The 23220-nt window shown below is 40.7% G+C and overlaps 1 protein-coding gene across 1 annotated transcript in view; it reads left to right on the forward strand.

Annotated features, from left to right (window-relative positions):
- Window positions 1-17993, forward strand: part of Lrp2 (LDL receptor related protein 2) — a 184431-nt gene extending 166438 nt beyond the window's left edge. The window contains exons 67-80 of the mRNA XM_077110314.1: window positions 673-816; window positions 2183-2348; window positions 4025-4153; window positions 5163-5383; window positions 6148-6324; window positions 7594-7713; window positions 10090-10180; window positions 11013-11080; window positions 11260-11380; window positions 11871-12000; window positions 13131-13232; window positions 14690-14791; window positions 17593-17664; window positions 17832-17993. Of these exons, the coding sequence (XP_076966429.1) occupies window positions 673-816; window positions 2183-2348; window positions 4025-4153; window positions 5163-5383; window positions 6148-6324; window positions 7594-7713; window positions 10090-10180; window positions 11013-11080; window positions 11260-11380; window positions 11871-12000; window positions 13131-13232; window positions 14690-14791; window positions 17593-17664; window positions 17832-17993 (1805 nt within the window). The remainder of the gene's footprint in view (window positions 1-672; window positions 817-2182; window positions 2349-4024; window positions 4154-5162; window positions 5384-6147; window positions 6325-7593; window positions 7714-10089; window positions 10181-11012; window positions 11081-11259; window positions 11381-11870; window positions 12001-13130; window positions 13233-14689; window positions 14792-17592; window positions 17665-17831) is intronic.
- Window positions 17994-23220: the final 5227 nt, after the last annotated feature.

Below are 23220 nucleotides of genomic sequence, written 5' to 3' on the forward strand. Positions count from 1 at the left end.
AAAAATAAAAAACAAGCTTCTGCTTTTTTTCTCACTAGCTAGGAGCTAAATTGGGTCATAGAGATGATTACCTGCTAAAAGAATCATAAAATCTGTCAGTAAAGAGTGAGGAACAAGAACTTCCTGGTAAACTTTTGGTGAGGCTGTGAATGTTATTTCCCTTCTGTGAGACTGAATGTCTATAATCTTGTCTGTTTTAATGTCAGCAAATAAAGTAAATAATTCAATGAAAATGAAGGCTCTCCATAGCAGTTTCAGCCTCACTTTGCTCTAAACTGTCACCAAGGACACAGAATAAAGAAATGATAATATGGCTAAGCAGAGATATTAGCTTTCCACCTGAAACGGGGATGAGAATGTCCACAGTCATGGATTTTGGAACTCAGTTGTATGGTCAGCTTTATTGATTAACAGAGATGGTCAGATTCCTATAAAAATTCATGGCTTTACCCCCCTTATTTATTTTATTTGTTCTTTTTAGATACATAGTGTATATTGACATGTTAGACATACATGGAGCATAACATTCTAATTAGGATCTTATTCTTGCAGTTGTACATCATATTTTTTAAAGGGAGGAGGGAATACCTGCTATGCATTTTATATCCTACTTCATATTTTAACAGTTCAGGTTGAATTCAAACCGATAAAATAGGTTCTTTTTGTTCCCAGGTGACCCTCCATTGTTGCTCCTGCCTGAGAATGTTCGAATTCGAAAATACAATATGTCATCTGAGAAGTTCTCAGAGTACCTTGAAGAGGAGGAACGTATCCAAACTCTTGATTATGACTGGGATCCCGAGGGCATAGACCTCAGTGAGTATGAACTTTGGCATCTGCATTGATAATAAATGACTTTATTAATATTTAGATGTTGAATTGGGGGGAATTTGTTTTTTAATAAGGGGATTTTGTTTCCCCCATGGAAGAAAGCTCCTGATGCCTTACAGTGGACTTGAGTTCCTGCCAACTTCTCCCAACTTTGCTTCAAACCTTCTCCCAACATCTTATCTTTACTTGTACAACTCCCATTTTTTCCCTACCATTGTACACTTGGGAAATTTCTACTCAGATCTCAAAGTCCCAATGTCATGTCCTCTGGGACATCTGTAATTCCTCCTGGTTGTATAATGCTCCCATGAGCCTGCAGCATGGTATACACACTTCTACCAAAGCACATGTGACATTGAGCTGTATAGCTAGTGGTACACAGATTTTTCTCCCTACACACTAAACATGTGCTCTCTGGGGACAGAGATCTCATTCATTTCTATATGCCTAGTACCTGACCTAACTAATATCTGGCACAGTACATGTGGTGGGTGCTCCAAAAGCTTTAGTTGGGTGCAGGGAAAAAGTATAAAGCCTATAATTGGGCCTCTTGGGGCTATATGGGAAGTAGTAGTGGGTAAAAGTCAGAAAACTGGTGTTCTATATCTATAGCTCATCTTCTCTCCTTGTTTGCCTCATATACTACATTTATAACCTTAAGTGATTGTAACCATTTTCTGTATCTCAATGTTTTATATGTAAAATGAAAGTAGTCATCTTATTCTTCCTACCTACCTCTGAGAGTTATTTTGGAAGTTGAATTACATAATTCATATGAAATGCTTTGAAAAATATCAGTAACTACATCAATGAAAGATTTATTATTGTTGTATTTCCACATGTATTCATGCAAAAAATAAACTTTTCAAGAAAGATGTGTATCTCGGAAAGCAGCAGATGCCCAATATATGCTTTAAAACTCAGTCTCCCTGTGCTTTTAACCTACTTGCTGTATGTTGTCCTTTCATCTGTACATAAAAAAGGACTCCTCATCTACCTGTCTCTTCTATTGCCACTGATACTGCATATGAATTGTTTTTTTAATACATTCTACTTTGGAAACTAGACCTGAGAGCAAATAGGCTCTTGATCAATATTTTAATGAGTTACCCTCAAATAGAGATGACTAAGAAAATATTAATAAGTTGTCAGTTGAAATATTTGTAGCAAATAGCTCAAGTATGATAGGTTTGAGGTTTGATCCTATTGATGTAATTGAATTATTAGTATTATAAAAAACAAAGGGGAAGTAGAGATGTTAATAGATGAGCAGCAGTTCACTTGATTAGACCCCATTTCCTCCCTTACTTGATGTTCTTAAAATGAAACTGGCATGTGTCTTCTTTTGTAGGTGTTGTGTATTATACTGTACTGGCACAGGGCTCTGAGTTTGGTGCTATCAAACGTGCCTACATCCCCAACTTTGAATCCGGCAGCAATAACCCCGTTCAGGAAGTTGACCTGGGCCTGAAATACGTAATGCAGCCAGATGGACTAGCAGTGGACTGGGTTGGAAGGTAAATTTGCCACATATCTCCTTCTTGCTTGTTCTGTCTTCCTGACTAGAGCTCTCTGCTGCTCACGTGGGCAGGTGACTCAGTTGGGCCCAGGTATGGATGTGCTCAGCTGTTGGTGTCACTGGGCAATGCCTGGGCTTGCCTTTGGCCTGGCAACCTCCTCTGCTTACCCTAGTGTGTCATGTAAACATCATCCTTTCCTGTTTTCCATGTATGTCTTGAGAAGGTTTGAGAAAGCACCCAGATCAAGATTCTGTATTCTATCAGGTAGAGCTTTCTTGCAGACAGAGTTCTGGATTCCAAAACTGACTGTCACTTATGGCAGCACTGTATATTTTGTGAAGCAAGGGAACAGCCTCACAATTCACCAAGCAAAGCAGTTGGGATTAAACTGTTTTCTCTCTGGCAATTACTTTGGGGAGGAACAAACCACATCTTGTGTTGCAGCAGGCTAGCTCTCTGGAACTGATTGAGAATTTGACTTTCCTGCTTCATCTTTGGCTTTTGAGTTAATGGAGGCATCTGCTCTGTTCTTTTCTTTTAGACCTTGTAGAACCCTCTGGCTCTAGGATCCTTTCTAGGGACCAGAACCACACATTTTGGATGATCCCTAAGTCAGAACCCTCAGGAAGATGCCTGGGATGCAAACCAGGGCGAGAAAGTTATTCAGCTCCTCCTTCAAGGAGGAGGCTGGCACTCAAGTGACAGTGGGGGAAAGTAATTACATGCAAAAGAACTCAAGCATTCATAGCATCAGCATCCCCTGTGTCCTTCCAAATGAACTCATAATGGAGAGATGTTGGAGAGGAAAGCCTCAGCAGCTCACTGCCCTCCTGGAGAATGGAGACTCATTTGCAGTGTAAATTCATTCTCACCTTTTAACAAACCCTTCTGGGGCTCTTGGAAGACTTGAGCTTCTCTGAAGAAGTTAATTGGGTCCCCACTGTGCCCGCAGGCTTCCAGGAGACTCACTTCAACATTTTTCTGTCAGAAAATGGGGCCTCAGAGAACTATTAGTGCAGTCAGAAGCTTGAAACTCTAGACATTTAACACTTCCTTTGGAAAACCAACCAGGCAATGGCAGGTCCTCTTGTTTGAAGTGTTACCCGTTTCTCAGCCTTAATGGATGAGGGAATTAAGAAATCCTGGCAGCTCTTTCTGCTTGTAAGCTACAGAGACCTGCAGGCTTAGAAGTGGAAATAAGGTCAGAGTGGCCTTGCTGACTTGGTTATGTTGAATGCTGATTCCACTCATCTTTGGAGCTGATACCAGATTCCTATTGATGCCAGTGGGGGCTCTTTGCTGAGGAGGAAATAGACTCTTGGGCAGCCAGGCTTATGCCTTATGAGTTCTACCTGAAACACATGTCTCATAAAAATGCCTGATAAGAGACCAGCCCGACTGCGGCATCCACCTCTCTTACCAATCCTCGCTGATTCAGCTGCTTTGGCTGATCATTCTTCCATAGGTAACTTTCCAAAGATGTTCCCTTGTCTGGAAAGATTAGGGTGTTCCTGAGAGAGGGGCTCTGTGCTCTGATTACAGGTATCTCAGTATCTCAGTAGCTGTTTTGTTGACCAGAGCTGCCAAACTGAATTTTCTCATCTTAAAACCTCTCCCCCAGCAATATTCAGCCTAGACGTTTCCATTGTTTAACTTTGTCCCTCGGAACTTAGGCATATTTACTGGTCTGATGCCAAGAACCAACGAATTGAGGTGGCGAAGCTTGATGGAAGGTACAGAAAGTGGCTGATTTCCACTCAGTTGGACCAACCAGCTGCGATCGTTGTGAATCCCAAACTAGGGTGAGTCCTTGAAGGAATCTTCTATGATTGGGATAATCTCCACTGGGTTTCCATAAAATTATACATCTTTAAAGATTTTTTTTTCTAATTGTACTGAAACTGTCCTCTGATATTTTAGAATGGAATTTATGACTGTTTAAAGAATTATAATATGCCCTAGGATCATATAGGACCAATAATTTCTGATGGGGAAATTCCTTTGAGAACATTCCTGAGAACCTTTTCGGTTACACAAACTCCTTGACTGAACTTTAAAATTCTTTGCATATTGGGTTCTTTACTTCTTTAAGCAAAGGCTTAATCAGAGTTGTTTTTCCTTTCATAAGAGTAACTCATTTATTGAAATTCAACTAGGGATTTGGTTATATTTCATTGTATAGAATTAAACATTTATTTCCCAAATATGCAAGTACATCAAATAACATATGTATAAATATGTACTATTGATTTATAGAAATGTTCCAATTTGTGGTTTATCATCTCAGCATGAGAACTAGTTTTGTCATTTTTCTCTGCATTTCAAGAAAATTTTAGGACTAGATAAATTGATATTTACTTATTTAATTTGGCTTCAGAGTAGTAACTTAAAAAATTTTTTTTTGAGTAGCCCCAAACACTTCTCCTATTTGGACAAGACCAGTATGACCCTTTGTAGTGCCGGTAATTGTACCTAAAGTACTACAAACTATCCTGACTTTCATGTTAAATAGCGCCCATAGAAACTTAGCAATGACACTTAAAAAATGCTTGCCTGATAAGATTAAACTGTAATGTGGACCTAACCTCAACATTAGTCCTTCCTTCTTGTATCTTACATATATAATATCTTAAGAGCAAAGAAAAGCTCCTTATCTACTGAAGCTCCTTATATACTGAAGAGTATGAAGATATTCTCACTTAGCACCCAGGTCTCTGTGAAAGACTGTGCTTTGTTGGTACTGTTCCACTCTCTGTGCTAGGGGGGAAACCACTAGGGAAGAAGCTACAATGAAGAATACTTCTGTTATAGGCTCATGTACTGGACTGACCAGGGGAAAGAATCTAAAATCGAGTCTGCCTGGATGAATGGGGAGCATCGCAGCATCCTGGTTTCCGAGGACCTCGGCTGGCCAACTGGCCTTTCTATTGACTATCTGAACAATGACCGGATCTATTGGAGTGACTCCAAGGAGGACGTCATTGAAACCATAAACTATGATGGAACTGATAGGAGAACCATTATAAAAACAGGTTAGAAATCAGTTAGATTTAATACATAAAATAATTAACATATTTCTAGTCTCTTTGCCCATTTCTCAAGAAGGAACCCTGATCTTAGGAAATGGTTTCCATAATTCTGCTCATCAACTCCCAGCTGCTAAATTAAATGCAAATGAATCGACTAGCAGTAATTACATTCTTTTTTGCTCCTTTTACAGAATTTTAAGAAATGCCTCTCAGGTGTAGATATTGTAATAACTGAGATTTCTATTGGCTTGCCCTGAGGCATGTTCATGAGTACCCATATCAATCCATGTCTGATCGCTTCTAGACTTACTCATGTGTGTTATGCGAGATTGTTTCATTGTTCATGACTGGAAACATCTAGAAACATCTAGAGCGTTTTGTTTTCTTGTCCAGACTCTGCAGAGTTGCAGTGGTCCAGTACATATCACATTTTCCCTATCTGACCAATGGTGTCTTATGTTCAAAGGAAAACCTGAAATCTCTGCTCTACAAATTGTTTTCCAAAGATGAAACCAAATCAGCAAATTGAATGTGAGCTAGTGCCCTGTAATTGGTGTCAGGCAGCATGCATTAATCTCATGTAATTTCTGTCACCTTGATCTCCCAGTGCAGCACTTTCATGGTCACATGTGCAGAAAATATGCCTGAATGTTCCAGGAGTTTCCAGGCATTTGGGATTAATTCAGTCTGAATATCATCAGACATGCACTGGGGTCTTATCTTTTTAATACCCTGTTTTGTTTTTCTGCCATTGCTGTCATAAGCAGCATTGAAGCCTTACAGTCTGGACATCTTTGAAGATCAGCTATACTGGGTATCTAAGGATAAAGGAGAAGTGTGGAAACAAAATAAATTTGGGAAAGGACAGAAAGAGAAAATGCTGGTCGTGAACCCTTGGCTCACTCAAGTACGGATCTTTCATCAACTGAGATATAATCGATCAGGTAATCACCAACCTTGGAATAAAGTGCTCTTTATTATCTGGAAGCCTCATTTCAAAAGAATGGCTATAGTATTGGCAAGGGGTAGTGGGTAAGAATAGGCTGCTCTCTTGGTGCATTAAAGAGGTTATGTGGGGGTATGGTAGGAAGATGAACCATTTTGACAAAAGAAAGAAGATTGGAGGTCAAATGAAATCGTACAAACCACCAGCATTAAAAAAAACATAGTCAATGTAAAAATATTTAAGTCCTCCTTGTTTGGCGTTGTGGATATGTACTTCTGGGCCATAGAATCCAGAAGACATCAGACCCCTGCTAAGTTGAATTAAGAAGTCACAAAATGGGTTTCACAAATATCAGTTTGAACCACTCTTCAAGTGGTCAGGCCACACTGCTCAGATACTTGAGTCTTAGTTCAAAATTGTCAGTCACGTGAATTTCTACCTTCTCCCCTCTTTTTTGGCTTCTTAGCTCTGGGCCCTACCTCCTCAGGTTAACTGTGTTATGGTTCATTTTTCAGCATTGTATAGTGTAAGATGAAGGGGAGAGGAAAGTTTTGAGATGAGAAAAGGAAATAAATAGCTTGTAGTAAGTTCCTCACTTCAGGTTCTCTCCTTACTAACAGAAATGATAAGTTTGATTCTCTCCAACTCAAAGCTCAGTTTGCAAGATCTGGCTCAGTAGTTAGTATGTCTAGTTCCAGGTTGAATTCTGACAAGGCACTTCCTTTGATCCTTGTATGAGAGTCAGTGGGGAAGCCAAGATTCTTGCATTTATTTAGTGAACTGAGACCAGAAGAAAATTCTTCTTAGAGGTTTGGGGTGGGAATCTCATCCAGTGTATGCCTTGGATAGACTGTATATCATAACCTGCCCAGATCTGGTTAAAAACAAATCTGGGTGTAATCCTGGGGTCTTGTTGGTCTTCTGAACCATCTCAAATTGCTTAGCACTAGTTACATTTGGAGGTTTGGCCAACAGATACCCACTTTCCAAACCTACTAGGGCAATAGAGGAGATAAGTGGTACCAATAGACAATGCAAGTGATATAGAGATGGGATGGAGGACACGGGGCGGGGGGGGGGGGGGTTCTGTGCCACTTTTGGTGGGGTGGCAAGGATGAAAGTGTGAATGAAGGTGAGTTTCCAGATAACACATAATGGTCTAGAGATGTTGGGAAGCTGTAGGACCATACCCAGTGGATGGACACACCCTTGGTGGAGTATTCATTCTCCTATCAGGACCTAACTGCTGTTCTCATCTGCTTTCCAGTGTCCAACCTGTGCAAACAGATCTGCAGCCACCTCTGTCTACTGAGACCTGGAGGATACAGCTGTGCCTGTCCCCAAGGGTCCAACTTTATAACAGGGAGCAACACTATGTGTGATGCAGGTAGGGACATCCTCCGGGCAGCCTAAGAATTCCTGTGTGCTGTGTCCTTTGCAGAACAAAGTAGGTGAAAGGGGTAGCTAGAAGGAAGGATGAGGGGTGTGGGAAACACAAACAGAGATGAGTGGACTCCAGAGGCACAAGGATTTCTGAGATTTGCTAAGATCTGCAGAGAAACAGGTCCTAAATCTACACTTGTGTTGCCTTGTAAAGACCTTTTGAAGGGTGAGTTTTCTTCCTCTTTCCTTCACCCAGAAGTGGATTTCTGTTGTCCCTGAATTTACTTAGCTTAACCTGAGTTCAAGGTGAAGAACCATATTCCTGAGGTGGGAGGGACTTGTATAGTACAGACAGGAGGGCTAGAGGATGTTCATGGTTTTTCTCACATGCTCATTTCAGAGTTCTGACAACTGAAAAAGGGCCATATTTTGAAAGATACCTTATGTCATTGGGAAATGAAGGCCAGAGTAAGAAAGAGATTTAATTCTCATCCCAAATGCTGTGGATAATTTCTGGGCAAGACTCTGTTTTTCAATGACTCTTTTAAATTAAAGAGTTAGTAAATCGTGGGGAACAACTAGTGTCTCTAACTATTTTCCTATTCTTAAAAAACACCTTGGGGCTGCCCTCCACTTTTTGGCTGATGGAGAAATGGAGAGGCTTAATCTCCTTCTACCAGCAGGGGGAGCAAGTGTTTAAACAGGGTTAAGCCCTTTTACTCGTCCCAACCAGACTGAAAGTTGGCCCATTTTGGAGAATGAGACAAAAACCTGCTTCCCTTTTGCTCCCATGCTCATCCCAGCACTGCTGGGGAAATATTGGCAAGATTTCAATATCTTGAGCAATATTTTGAACAAAATTTGTTCTATGCTGCACATGGATCCTTCTGACATTTATTGTGGTTTCACGTTGTAGAAGTTGTCACCTCATCTGCTACCTTCCTCTCTTAAACTTTGTGCCAAATGGGTTATGTTGAGATTCTTATCTAAAAAACTCACCAAAGTGAGCACATTAATGATGGTATTCATTCCATATGGTCTTGGAGCGGTAAATTAATTTATCAGTTAGCACTGTAAGTATTTATTGAGTGCCCTCTATGTGCTAGGCACCGTTCTGAATACTGGAATGAACAGAAGTGAACAAAACTCTCTCTCTGCTCTCATTCATTGTGTTTTCTAACAGGACAATAAAAAGAGAAACCCCTAAACATATAATAGGTAGGGAATGTACCATGCAGACAGTAAAGCAGAGTGAGAGAATGGGCAGGTGGTTTTTTTGCTTGCTTTTGCAGACAGAATCAGGAGGGCCTCTTTGGTAAAAGTAACATTGAGTAGAGACTCAAATTGAAGGGCTGAACCAGGAGAGTAGTCAACTCCTTAAGTAAAATACACAAAAATATCTATGAAACATGTTGTAAGTATAAGGCATTGGATCATTACTGACCCATCAGGCACATCAAAGGAATATATGACATCATATATTCCTTTGATTTTCCTTTGATATTCCTTTTTTTTTTTAACTGTTTTGCAATACCTTTATTTTGAAGGCTTCATCAAAATACACTGCCTTTCATCAAGTATTTCGAGGAGGGAGAGGTAGAAAGGAGCCTGGGAAAAGCTCACATGCCAACTCCATTAGCACACATTCAGCAGAACTTTTTTCATTCACTAAATGATATATTTGAAGCTGAAAGTGCTGTCGCAAGACAGGCATTTGCCTTTGCATCTCCCGCACAAGTCTTGACGATGGGGGCGTTTAGGGTCCACGTGGCGAAGTCTTACTGGGCAAGAACATCTAGTTTTCTTACACCTTTGGCAGGTGATATCTTCCACACATCATAGGTTCTGAACCAGGCTCAGGACCTATGGGAAGGAGGAATTATTCCTTACATTGGAAGGACTTTAAAAAATAAGATCTCCTGCTCAGTGTCCATCAAGTATTTATTTAGGTGTCTGTCTGTGTATATCTATGTGTTGATTAGTTGATCCACTGATGCTTTGGAGCCTGTGCTATAGTGTTGAAGTGTATCTAAATTAAACTCTCAATTTTAATGGTCATTGAGGAGAATTTGAAAAACTTCAAACAAGAATGTAAATGTCTTTAAAGATTCTCTTACCATGAGGCTCTTTTAACTATTCATACAAGTTCTGGAGTTTAGCATCTCTCTACTGTCAACTGCCTATTTTCTTGCTACAAAATGTATATTGCTCTGAAGAGCTTTTATTGATAAGGAAATTCACTTGACTTAGGGGGCAGGTGATGGCTTCCCAGGGAGACTGTTAGCTGGCCCACCCCAGCCCCAGCCCTGGACACATTTGCATGGTGTGGGTACCTTGCTGAGTAGCCAACTAACACATGCATGGCTTTCCCTTTCTGCAGCCATCGAACCTCCTATCGCCATGCCCCCCCCATGCAGGTGTATGTTCGGAGGAACTTGCTATTTTGATGAGAACAACCTCCCCCAATGCAAGTAAGTCTGGATGCTGAGGTCCCAGCCACAGGCCTTGGGTCAGCTGGGGGAATTCGAGACCTTAACGCAGCCTGGAAAACAAGTGCAGGTGCCTTGCTGGTTCACTAATCTTCTCAGTTTAACTAGCTTTCCCTGCTTTGGGATGGTCTCTGAGGACTAAAGCAGTGCTTCTCAAACTATAATAGGCCAACGAACATCTGGGGATCTGGTAAAAATGCTCATTCTCATTCACATTCTGCATTTCTAACAAGCTCTTGGGGATGCCACAAGCTGGGGGGCCACACTTGGGGAGCAAGGAGTTAGAGAAATGGCAACTGTCTCTTTCCTGCTCGCCTGGGATGATGACATGTCAGTGGGAGGGTGGGAGAACAGCTGTCGGCAGAGCATCCCTGATATGCAGAAAGATGGGGCCAAAGATTTGCAAAGAAGAAGGCTGTTGAGAAAGCTCATACACAGAGCAAGAGAAACAGAAACTTTTTAAAAAGTTTAAAAAGTTTAATGAAAGCATATCAGTGGAGAGGAAACAAGTATGGTTTCCATTTGCACTTTCTAGGTGAAAATTCCATAGAGTAGAGAAGACGCCCATAGGTTTATTTGATGGGACTGACCGTGTAGTGTCACAGCTACTCCATTGTGAGTGAATTTCTGAAGTCAGACCCCGTTCTTTCTGCTCGTCATCTCTTGGCAGGATAAACAGACGTTATGCAGGCAGCATGGTGTGTTCAACGTGTAATTTACCAGTCAAAGCTCTCTCTTCCTCGGAGTGCTTATAAAATTGTAGTGGGGCCTAAGAGGCAACAGGGCTAGTGAAAGCTTCTCCTTTTACTTCCAGGTGTTCTAGTGGCTACACAGGAACTCATTGTCAAATTGGGCTTTCGAAAGGCATCCCTCCAGGAACAAGTAAGTCAAGAATATGAGCAGCCTGGGAACACTAACTTGAATACTGTCATTTATTCTTTTTAACCTAGTCTATTTAAAGAATTCCTGGTCCTCGCCTCCAGCTCCTCCTGCTAAGCTTGTGAGTCCTTTCCCTTCTCCGTGTGTGTTGATATGCTCTCTGTTTCTTCCTTCTTTAACAGCAGCAATGGCTGCGCTGTTGACAATCCTCCTGATCATCATAATTGGAGCTCTGGCAATTGTAGGATTTTTCCACTACAGGAAAACTGGCTCCCTTTTGCCTGCTCTGCCCAAGCTGCCAAGGTCAGTTTTTCATAATATAAAATAGAAGCCTATATGATCATATGAATAAATAGGTTTTTAAAAGTACAAAAGTTCACCTATTCTGCAGAAAGAAAAAGTACTAAGGATTTAAAGCTGTCATTTCAAGTCACTACTTTTTCATCGAGTAGTCTCTGAAGCTTGAGTGACAGAGCATGTTCTATAGTCCAGATGGTTGCGTCTACTGGTGTGCCCCATGACAGTCAGGCTAGGACAGGTGGCTGTGCCACTATGCATCACAGGGCTTTATTCCTGGACGTGCCCCACAGGTCTCTTAGATCTCAGCATTGGAGAATGTGTTTTAATGTTTCCAGGTAAACAAAGCCACTCACTCCCATATTTGATGTTTTTACATTCAGGGTGGGAATTGCACATTTTATATAAGTAAGAGTTAGCATGTGAAGGAGGAAAGGGAACTGATGCAACTTTTTTTTTTTTTTAAATGATAAAACACTGTTGTGGTTCCTTCCAGCTTAAGCAGTCTTGTCAAACCCTCTGAAAATGGAAATGGGGTGACCTTCAGATCAGGGGCAGATGTGAACATGGATATTGGAGTATCTGATTTTGGCCCTGAGTCTATTATTGACAGATCAATGGCATTGGTGAGTAGGGTTTCCAAATGATTATTTGAAGGTTGTCATTTTTGTGATTTTTATAAAAGAATCTTTTATAAAGAATAAAATTAACCTTAAGAATACTGAAGTGAAGAATAAAGTCTGCACTGTGTGTTGCAGAAATTCACCTAAAAACATTAGTAATGGTAATAATAAAGTTGAAATTTATGTGCAGTCTAAGCTTCACTTTTCCACTGAAACCGTGGTCTTAAATTTAATTAAAATCTAAAAAGTTTTATGGGTGAGTTTTCTTTTCTTTTTTCCTCTCTCTCTCTCTCTCTCTCTATCTCTCTCTCTTTTTTTGAGGGTGAAAGAACACAATATTTTGGTTTTATTTGATAACATTTTATGTGTACAAAAGGAGAAAAGAATCATATTTTTCCAAGTTAAATATTTTTGCATTTATGTATGCTGAGGGAATAGTGATTTTAGAGTCAGAATTGATTCTTACTATGGCCCTGCCACCTTCGAAGTATGTGATGATAGGCATGGAGCTAGCTCTCTTTGACCCTTGCTGTTCCCAACTGTGGAATGGGTACATGAATATCTCCTGTGAGGACCAAACAAGATAGTTTAGGAGGAGATTAGCATAGTCTTGGCACAGAGAGGGCTCCCTATAATTCACTTTCAGTATTTTGTTCCTCCCCCAAATGCCACTTTTTGCCCTGCCTGAAAGTGCAATATTTTCCATTTCTTTCTTCTTATTCTGCTTTCTCTTCTTCTACCACCCTCTCTTTCCAGTTGTTCATACTCATTCCCCAGTGAGTTTTTGGTGTAGAGAATTCAGATATAGAAAGAGTGTTTCTGTTTTCTTGAGCAGATATTTTAGTGCATTTCTATGACCTTAAATAATGATTTGCCATTTGGAAGCTTTGTGTCTCTGTTCTTTGTTTTGTTTTGTTTTTGCTGTGCTGGGGATCAACCCAGGGCTTTGTGCATGCTAGGCAACACCTCTACTACTGAGCTGCACCCCCATTTTATCATGCTCTTTAGCCTTTCGTCTTTTGGATACATTTGGTGAGGCGCCTAGTGTGCCTACAGGTGCGAGGGGGGCCCATTTCTCTGCCTATGCATCAGATCAGTGAAGTAAGATCTCTCTTTCTTCCTTATCCCATCAGGATGAACACTTTGCCATGGAAATGGGGAAGCAGCCTGTAATATTTGAAAACCCAATGTACGCAGCCAGAGACGGTGCCGTCCAAGTGGTCCTGCCATCCCAGGTGGGACATCACACAGCTCTTCCTGTCAGCTGCTGCTGCTGGATCTTGTTGCATTGAGTAGTGTCCCAGGGAGAGTCCCCTAACCTTCCTCCAAATGGAAGGAAGCGCAGCAGCCCATGTCTCAGCTTCACCCTGCAGTGTTTGGCTGGCCCCTGGACACCGCCCTGTGGATGCTCAGAACCCTGTGCTGCCACAGGGTCCTGAGTCATGGTGGCCGTGCTGGGTGCTATCATTCCCCTCAGCTGCTCATTCTGAGAGGAGTCATAGTGAGTGAGAGCTGAGTCGTTCAGAGGCCAGGCAGGCACAGGGCCTGATGTGTCATAGGCTCTTTCTGAATGTGTAGGAAGTGAGTTAGTGAATGATTGGTGTCGCAAGGGTGTGATTTGAGGTATGTCCAAAGGCCCAGGGACCTCCCTATAGTTGCCTTTGCACTACTTTTCTGAAAAGTGTGAGGTCTCCAAAGTCAAAAGGTGGAGCTGGGAGAAGAGATGAGCGTACAGGTGAAGGAAAAGAACTTTTCGTTAGGTCTGGACCAGTAGCCCCAGCACCTGTCACCTGTACCTCATTTGTACAAACAATCATAGTCTCAGTGACAATAAATAACTTCCAAAACTGCTTTTAAATTCAGCATATTTTAATATAGGATGGAAATGTTTTACAAATAGCTTTCTTCAGAGCAGAAGTATTTGAATATTGAATACATTTGCCCTGATCCTTTTTAATAACCAGATAGCAAAACTTTAATGCACGATGAAAACAGATATGACATTTCATTGGCATTTTCACTTGAAACAAAATGAGGCCATGTACATAAACACGTACCCAAGTTTGAGAGAAACAAAGCGGTAAATGTGAAATTAGAGGACGAGGAGCTGATTATCTTCCTTGTAATTTATATGCAAGGGTAATTTGGGTTTAAGAGGGAATCTTGGAAATATATGAATGTTATAAAAATGTGCAAAGGGGTCTTAATTTCTTTATAGTTAAAAAATTCAACCTCTTTTAAGCAGTTCTCTGAAATTATTAATTTTATTCTTAGTATTAGAAGGTGGGATTCTTAGTTCACCAGTGAGTTTGGGGAATTATTCACACTGTTCTTCTATGACCTGGCTGCCTGTATTCAACTTTTATTTAAAAATATGGTCAATAGTAGGAGTAGAGAGTTATAGAGAAAACAACAGGAATTGGTATTAATAACTAGGAGTGTGGCCAGTGAGCAGTACCTTTGCCTCCCAGGATTAAGGCCTGAGATGACATAGGGGTGGTGCTTTTGACTGGGGGGAGCTGGAAGTAGCATTTAATTCTGGTCTATCCATACAACAAAAATGGTTTCCGACCACACCTATGGGAGGACAAAGTGGTAAACATGACCAAAAAGTTGATAAGAAACTTTGTGGTAAATCTATTTATTACTGAATTCTTTGAAAACTGGATAAGGGACTTCAATATGTTTACAGATGACAATGTCTGGAAATGTGGATAATAAGAATTATGGAAGTTCCATAAACCCTTCTGAGATAGAGCCAAAACCAACCTCCCCGGATGCTGATGGAACTCAGGTAACACTGGTAACTCAGATAACATCATTCCAATTGAGTGGAATTTGCAAAGTGGAATTTCCTAAATGGAATTGCTGGGTGGATATTAATCCATGAGAGATCATATCACAAAGAAGGGAAAACAGACTTATAGATCCAGTATCTGCAGAACATGGAAATCTAATTGTAGGTACTCACTTATCTTGAATAAATATTTCACTGTGCTGAGGATACATATAAATGACCCTTCCCTCCTTAATAACGTAGAAGTGGTTTTTTTGTTTGTTTTTTTTTTTTAAGCTCCACCAATATTACCAATATTGACCACTAGATGGCACTAATTTATACCCTCTTTTCTGGCCAGTGAACCAATAGTATGTCACTCAACCAGGCATAGTGTTTAGTAGTGAAGATTAAAAGAAAAAGACCATCTAGTGGAGTTTCTCTACCATGTCTGTTAGATCTTTGCAACTTGAGGATTATTTGGAATTCAGATAGAAATTCAATAAATACATTAGATGTAAAACTGTTATAATGGATAATGTATCTCCAATTTTAATGGACACAGACGCAGCTATCCCAGACCTTGCTATTTAATTCTGGACAAGCCATTTTCTCTGGACCCTAAAGTCCTCAATAATGTGCTTAACTAGGGTCACTATCAGCATATTGAGTAGGACAGTTCTTTGGGCTAGAAAATGTGTCCTGTGCATTGTAGGATATTTCAGTATTCTTGATGCCTGTCCAATAAATTCCAGTAGTGTCTCTCCTAACTCATTATGACCCTAGAAATCATCCATTACACACACATACACACAAACACGCACACACACACACACATACACACACTCTCATACTCCCTCAGGTAAGAACAATAAAATCTAGAATGTCTCAGTTCTGAGATTCTGTGACTGATTTTTTGAAGTAATATGAAGAAATGAAATTTTAAGGTAGTATCCTTTTAAGCAGTCATGATATCCCAAGTTGTATAATCCATAAACAAAATGGTATCTGCAAAGTTAATTTGGAAATCTCCTGAGATGTTTAGCTATGAAGCACCTCAGACATTGGTTCTGTTCATTTGGGTCAAAATGAAAGCTTATTGGTTAAATTGTTGCTAATGAGAAGAGCTTATGTCTAAGGTCTCTGTGTACCTTTTCATTATTTATTTCTTCTTCTCTTGTCTCTCTCTCTCTCTCTCTCTCTCACACACACACACACACACACACACACACTCATATAGGTGTTGTCTTAGAAAGGAATTTTCAGTTTCATAGTTTTCAAGGGATTGAACTTTTTTCCCCTTTAAACTACATTTAAAAATGGATGTTGCAAATCAGTTTTCCACAGACACCAGAATACTTGAGTGTCCCATATTGGGTCCTCAGTCCTGACTCAACCCCAGGGCAGTGCCAGATTTAGTTTATACATGTTTTCTAATTCCATTTTAAGTCTAGTGACCTTGTTTGACAGCTCTCCCCGAGACTGTGCAGGAAGGGGATTGCAGTAGGGGGACTGTCACCTCTGGCCTGCTCCTCAGTGCTCAGAGAGAGAAGGAAAACTCATCTGAAAGCTGTTTCAGATGAGACTCTTCCTTTCTCATCTCTGTCTTGCAGCACGTTGATTCTTCCTCTTACTTTTTTAAGTGAGTTGAGGCGAAACCCTCTAAGATTCGTTCTCCACAGTGTGCCCAGGGATCTTTCTGTTCCTGTTGTCTCTTGGTAGCTGAGCACTAGTGTGGCTTAAAAGTAATAGAGGAAATTGGTTAAGATCACTGGAGATTGGCTCAAATATGCCAAGGAGTCTTTATCTTTCGTCAGTACATAGGCTGCAAGGCCTCAAAGTCACGAATAGGAACTCCTGGGCTTGGTTCTACCATTCTCCATGGACAGACCGGGCTCTGACCTGCATGTCTTCATCTTCCTGAGGTGGCACCATGTATAGAGTAGGTGCTCTTTGCAGTTTGGGTTAAGTGAATGTCCTCTTCTGGATCTCCTGTGGTCATGTGCTTCCTAGCACAAGCTGGTCCTAACTTTCACAGAGCAAGAGCCATCCCTTAAAACTGCCTCGGCTCCCTGTTGGAGTAGGCTGTCTCTTCCCTTATCTCCTGCCAGGTAATGCTTCAGTAAGGTGAGAGCCACCCACCATTGACTAAGGTGGTTTCCTTTTGGATCTTTCAACTTATGGGCTTCCCTGAGCCTTTGAGTATTCACTGCCTGCTCGCTGCTCAATCTCGCTGTGACTCAGAATCTGTCATACAGGGATCATAAGAGGACCTACCTCAGAGGGTTGTTGAGAAGATTAAATCAGAAACTTGTAAAAATCTTAGTGTAGTTCCTGACCCAGAGTAAGCACTCAATAAATGTTAGTTGTTTCTGTGGTTATGATGATTTTGGGAGGAAATGATGACGTAAGAGAGGACACACTTGAACCAGACAAGAATCAGGACACTCTTTTAGAAAAAAAACAAGAGCTACAATTTGGCTTTTTCTTCCAGTCTCTGGGCAGCCCTAGAAACCTCTTGTGTGTCTTAGTTTTAGCCAGAGCCATCAGCGTGGCAAAGCGTCTTGACACTGTGGGTCCAGATTGGTAAACTGTACGCTTCAAAGAAAGAACCATTTTGAAATTATTAAATGAGAAGAGCCCGGAAAGTTTCAATTATTGTTTTGGGAGCAATAGAAGAATAGAACAATTTACCACATGAACCAGGTCCCAAACTCCTTTGTGCTTCTGCGAGAAGAAATTTTAAAAGCTGCACCAAGGAAAAGGTACCCCCCCAAAAATTCCATAACTGAACGTTTTGGTTTTTTCTTTTCATTTAGGCTACAAAATGGAATATCTTCAAACGAAAGCCAAAACAAACTACCAACTTTGAAAATCCGATCTACGCAGAGGTAATTTTTAACAATTGTTCTTAGTGCATTTTTTTTGTTTGTTTGTTTAAAGAAATACTACATTGGACATAAGCTCAGATTTTTCTGAGCAAATTGACAAAGATTACTCTTTACTCAAAACTGTTTCTGGTCATGTTGGGAGAATAAATGTTTCCTTGTGGTTGTAGATGGACCCGGAGCAGAAGGAAAGCGTGGCCGTGGCCCCACCTCCATCTCCTTCTCTCCCTACCAAGACTTCCCCGAAAAAAGACCCAAGTCCAGGCTACACAGCAACAGAGGACACTTTTAAAGACACAGCAAATCTCGTTAAAGAAGATTCTGAGGTATAGCCACACACCAGTGATGTAGGGAATAATTAGAAACACATTTTTGCACGTCTATTTTTTACAAACAAATGAAAAAAAAATTTGTTCATGTTCAGTCCTTTACAAAAAAAAAAAAGAAAAAGTATATTTTTCTCTGTTTGCCTGTATTTGGAAATGTCTTGTGTGTCTTTTTTCTTTTTTCTTTTTTTTTACTTACGCCGTTTCATATTTTTACAAATAATTATCACGATGTACTATATGTATATCTTTGCACTAAAGCTGTCTGAAGGTAATGCTAAAAATACTGTACATTTGTAAATTTTGGAAAGATTGTCGCATCACTGAATTTGCTAATAAAGGTATCTGTTGAATGGGTTGGTGATCTTAGTAAATGATCCAGTGAGGAAAGGAATTCACTTGGGGCTTTTAGTCATGGTTAAAGAAAGGGCACCCTTCATCTCTTCTTTAGAATTATCCAGGGAAAGGAGTCCAGGCCCCACTCTTGGGTCCATTTTTACATATCAGCACTTAATTAATGTTCAATATTCCACATAAACTTGATGAATAGGCTTATCAATAGAGGCCACTAAGTGTTGTAGAAACACTGGATCTGACTGCCAATACAGAAGGTAGAAGAAGAGACTCGATTTCACCCTACTGTGTGTTTTCTGTTGCCCATCCAGAACCCTCCCTGTCCTCTGTGTCCTCTCGCTAGCTGCCAGGTCAACATTTTTATTCCTAATGTCTGCGGAGGAAATCCCATGTCATTAAGCACAAGTGTCCTGGGCTGTGTTTGTATCTAATTCAATGAGCTCTTTCCCTTGGTGGATCCTGGAGCAGCCTCTGCCCTCGCCTGGCGTCTCAGGTGGTCCCCTACCCCAGTGACTAGAGCTCGGTAGCTGAATTACTAAAACCAAAACTGTGTCTTCTTAAAGTAAGGTGCATAACAAATACCAGTTAAGTGAAGCCTCAACTAGGTTTTTGTTTCTGTGTGTGGAAAAATATCATTATAATGACTATTTATTTAGTGAGTTGAGCATGAATAGAAAGGGAAACTGTTCTTATTGAGCCTTTTTCAGGTCCTTTGCCTAAATCCATACATTTGTATCAGAATGTACTGTACAGCCCGGCTCTCCCCTGAGCAGCCGGGATGGTCTCCCCAACAGGAGCCATGGCAGGAACACAATCACCACGGCAAGTAGCAATCCTGGTTCTCGTGCTGATATTGCACATTTGTTGAACAATGAATGGACGAATGGATGGATGAATGAAATGTACTACTGATTATTTTATGCTTCGGTTCTCAAAATATTTGTTGCTCATATTTTGAGGGCTGATTATAATTACTTGGAAATGTACTTTGATTAGAAAAGCAACTGGAAAATGATGCTGCTGAAAAAATTTCTAATAAATGTGTATTTTATCAGATGTTTTCTGGGTGCTTCTTAAATGCCTTCTATTCACATGGATTCTGCTTCCTGGACACGAACCTAGATCCGTTTGTTTGAAAATCAACAAACCTCTGCATTCATTCTGTTTGTGTCTATGGTATAACAGAATAAGTTATAGAAAAGGAGCAAACAGGTCTCCAGAAACCAGGAAAAGTCAGTGTCCTGCTTAGCCAACAATATTACCAGTCATTTCCGGAATGCTGTGTGTGGGGGCCAGAGAGGAAGGACACATGTACCTGTTCCCTAAGGATAGTCATTTACCAGCCATTGCTTTCATCACAGAGGCCAGGCCATCCTCCAGCTGTGAATATCTCTGAGCCTCAGCCGCTGCTTCTATCCAATGGGTTGTACATGTCCAGGGTGAAAATATAGGTAAAGAGTGTAGCCCGGAGCCTGGTGTAAGTCAGCCCCCCATCAGTAGTGGCCATGATGGTCATAACTGATAAAGTAGAGAGAAAACTGAAGAGGCACATATGTCCTTTAAAACCTCCTCAGGTGATTTTAATGCACAGCTGGGGTGGAGATGATAAAAAGTTTGGTCATGGTTTATTGTCTTTGGACAGACACACACACACACAAAAGATGATAAACACCCCTTCATATGAAAAATGGGAGAACCAGGGCTAAAAAAAAGCTCAAGTGCACATTTGGGTCATAGCATGGGGAACAGAGGTTCCCCATGAACCTCTCAAGGTCACACCACCTTGCCCCAATGAAAGGGGTGTAGAAGCCCCGAAGTCTAGCACCTTGAACCTTTGTGGAATGAAACAACAAATTGATGTATGAATTTCTTTTCTCCTTGTTTCCCATGTTTCTGGGCCTAACTACAAGGGATTTTTCTTTAGTGAAAATTTAATTTTCTTGTGTCTGATTACAGCTGTAATTTCCTTGGGAGAATTTTGAGTAAAGGGTAAAGTAAAGCAAGGGAGCCATTGGTTTGGGGAGATAAGCAACCTTGAGCTCAGTGTTTTATGCCATTTTCCCAAATCCCAAAGCAAACAAATTTATTCCATGAAGGGTGATGGAGGCTATTTGCAGTCCCCCAAAATGGTCACACACATTGTGGGGTGGTACCTAGGCTTTGGGCAGAGGAATCCATTTTTTTTCTTTGATCTTTGTTAAGAGTCCTGCTTAACATGGCGGTACAGACTCAAGTCAGTTGGCAAGTCATAATTCTCATGGAGCGAGTGAACTTGTGTGACCTTGAGTAAGTTTCATCTCCTCGCAGATTAGTAGCTTCATAAGGCAAATGAAGGGGTTGAACAATTTATCTCTAAATTCTCTTCTAGCTTTCAGATGCAATGGCTCAACAATCTGTCTCTATTCCGGTCTTCATTTGGAATTTTGTTAATTTCAAACTTACTGCAGCTGTTTCAGTAAGTTCTAAGCTTGTTATAGCAATTTCTAAGAAAGCAGATTCAATGATGGCATCTTAATTTTTATCCTCAAATGCTGTCTTTAGGTGAGCCGGAAGAGAGATGCTCTTTAGGAAATGCTTTATTTTTTTATTTTTATAGTATCTGAAGCCCTGTTTATTAGTTTCAGGGCTGAAAATTGCTGTGCTGGGTTCCTTTCTGCAGGAGCCTCCTGCAAATAACCTTATCAGATTGAGACTGCAGCGTTCCTGTTTTCACAATGAGTTCCTTAAGGTAAAAAGGAGCTCCTGCTCAGGGAATAAAACTTGCCTGAGGAGCAGGCAGCCACCTGGGAAGGAACAACAGCAACTTGCTGACTTCTGATGGGACCAGAGCCTCATGATTGGACTTTAGATTAAAGAATGCATAAGTTCAGAAGTAAAATAAATCAATTATAATTTCCCATTCTTTGGAAGTTAACTTGATTTTTTTTTTTTGTCTTTCATTTGACATGAAATTTTAAACTTGAACTTCTAATCATTAATTTGATTTCTGGGATCTGTTTTTGTTTTGCAAGATGACCTTGGAAAATTGCCTATGATGGTTTTGAAAATCACCGAGTCATGGTATCTCTTTCTAAAATTCTGACTGACCAAGTTCCCCCTCCCTGCCAAAATAGAAGGAAACACAGCTCAGCCTGGCCCAGTCATTGGTCAGCTATGATGTTGTGCGAATTACTTTTCAGAGTGGGCCATGGCTGTGGTGGTGAGAGCAAAAACCCACCATGTTAATGGCTTAAGCAGGGCTGGGGTTGTGGCTCAAAGGTAGAGCACTTGCTTAGCATGCATGAGGCTAAGGGTTCGATCTCAGAACCATATGAAAATAAAATAAAGGTATTGTGTATACCTACAACAAAAAAATAAATACTTAAGAAAAATAAAAAGATGCACGCTTATTAATGACTTAAGCAGATGACCACCTACTTGGAACCATGATTCTCCCTAACTAACTGACTTTCAACTTCTCATCTTAAAAAAAAATTGGAGATAGCTTGGGGGAGTTGCTCATCGGTAGAATTCATGCTTAGCATGTGCAAGACTCTGGGTTACATCTTTGGCATCACCCCACCAAAAAAATCATCAAAAAAGCAGAGATGGTCTTCACAAGGTTTTCTTGAAGATAATATGTATTCATTCACTCAACAAATATTGAGTAAGCATCCACCAAATAGCAACAGCTTCCATTTACTGAACACTTTAGGTGAAGTATCTCATTCAATCCTGCTGGCAGTCTTATAATGGAAGTATTATATTTATCATTTTTCACATCAGCAAGCTAAGATAACGAGCCAGGTGTGGTGGTGCATGCCTGTTATTCCAGCAACTTGGGAGGCTGGGGCAGAAGAATGATAAGTTCAAGGCCTGCCTCCACCACTTAGTGAGACCCTGCTCAAAAAAAAAAAAAAAAAAAAAAAAAAAAGAACCGGTGATGTAACTTGCTGGCCGAGTGCCCCTGGATTCAATCCCCAGTATCCAGACTAAGAAGATAACATGGGGAGATGTTTTTAAATTATAAAGCACCATACAATATGTTAGACCATGAGATGTGACCTAGGAAAAACTTGCCTTTACCATCTCCATTTTGACTAGACTTTGAGAGACCCATACCATTTCGTAACACCAATAACAATATTGATTTGTTGAATATTTCTTCTGTGTTAGCACTTCTAAGCACTTTCCTAGTATTTGTCCATTTAATCCTCCCCAAAGCCCTATGATATGTGTGCCATTCTCTTGCCTTCAGTAAACACTTCGGTTACCAAAAGCCTGGGGAGGGAAGACTCTGGTCTTGTGAGGGACCTCCTGGGGTGGGCTGGACTCTTGGGGTGCTCTTTCCTCAGTGCTGACTTTTCTCTTGAGTGAAACACCAAGCAGCCCTGTCTGTGCCAAGACTATCAAAACAAAAGTCTTGTGTGTCTTCACACAAGTCATTAGCACTTAAATGTATAATGCATCAATGTCTTGACTTAGTCTGTGAAGAATTAAATCTGCCAGGAGAAGCTGGATATTAGCTGTGTGCATTTTGACCCTGTTTCTGACTCATTCCTGGAAAACAAAGGGAGAAATTTTGTGAAAGAAAATTTAAGGGAGTTTTTTAAGGTTGGCCTCAAAATACAAGGTGGCATTAAGCAGCTTGGACAGCTAAACCCATCTTAATTTTTATTTGTAATTTCCTGGCTAGATGTTTGTTCAGTCAAGTGGGAAACATTTCCCTCTCAGCACTCCCAGGATCTCCCAAGCCTATCTCCATTCCAGTCTGTGTTTAATGGCTGCCCTTTCTCTTGTATCTTTCTGCTGCCCTGTGTGAGTATCTCAGGGGCAATGCCAGTGTTCACAGCTCTACCCAAAGCCTCTAACATTGAACTTGGCACTCACTGTATGCTGA

The sequence above is a fragment of the Callospermophilus lateralis genome, chromosome 9 (genome assembly GCF_048772815.1).
Source record: "Callospermophilus lateralis isolate mCalLat2 chromosome 9, mCalLat2.hap1, whole genome shotgun sequence".
NCBI classification, from domain to species: domain Eukaryota; kingdom Metazoa; phylum Chordata; class Mammalia; order Rodentia; family Sciuridae; genus Callospermophilus; species Callospermophilus lateralis.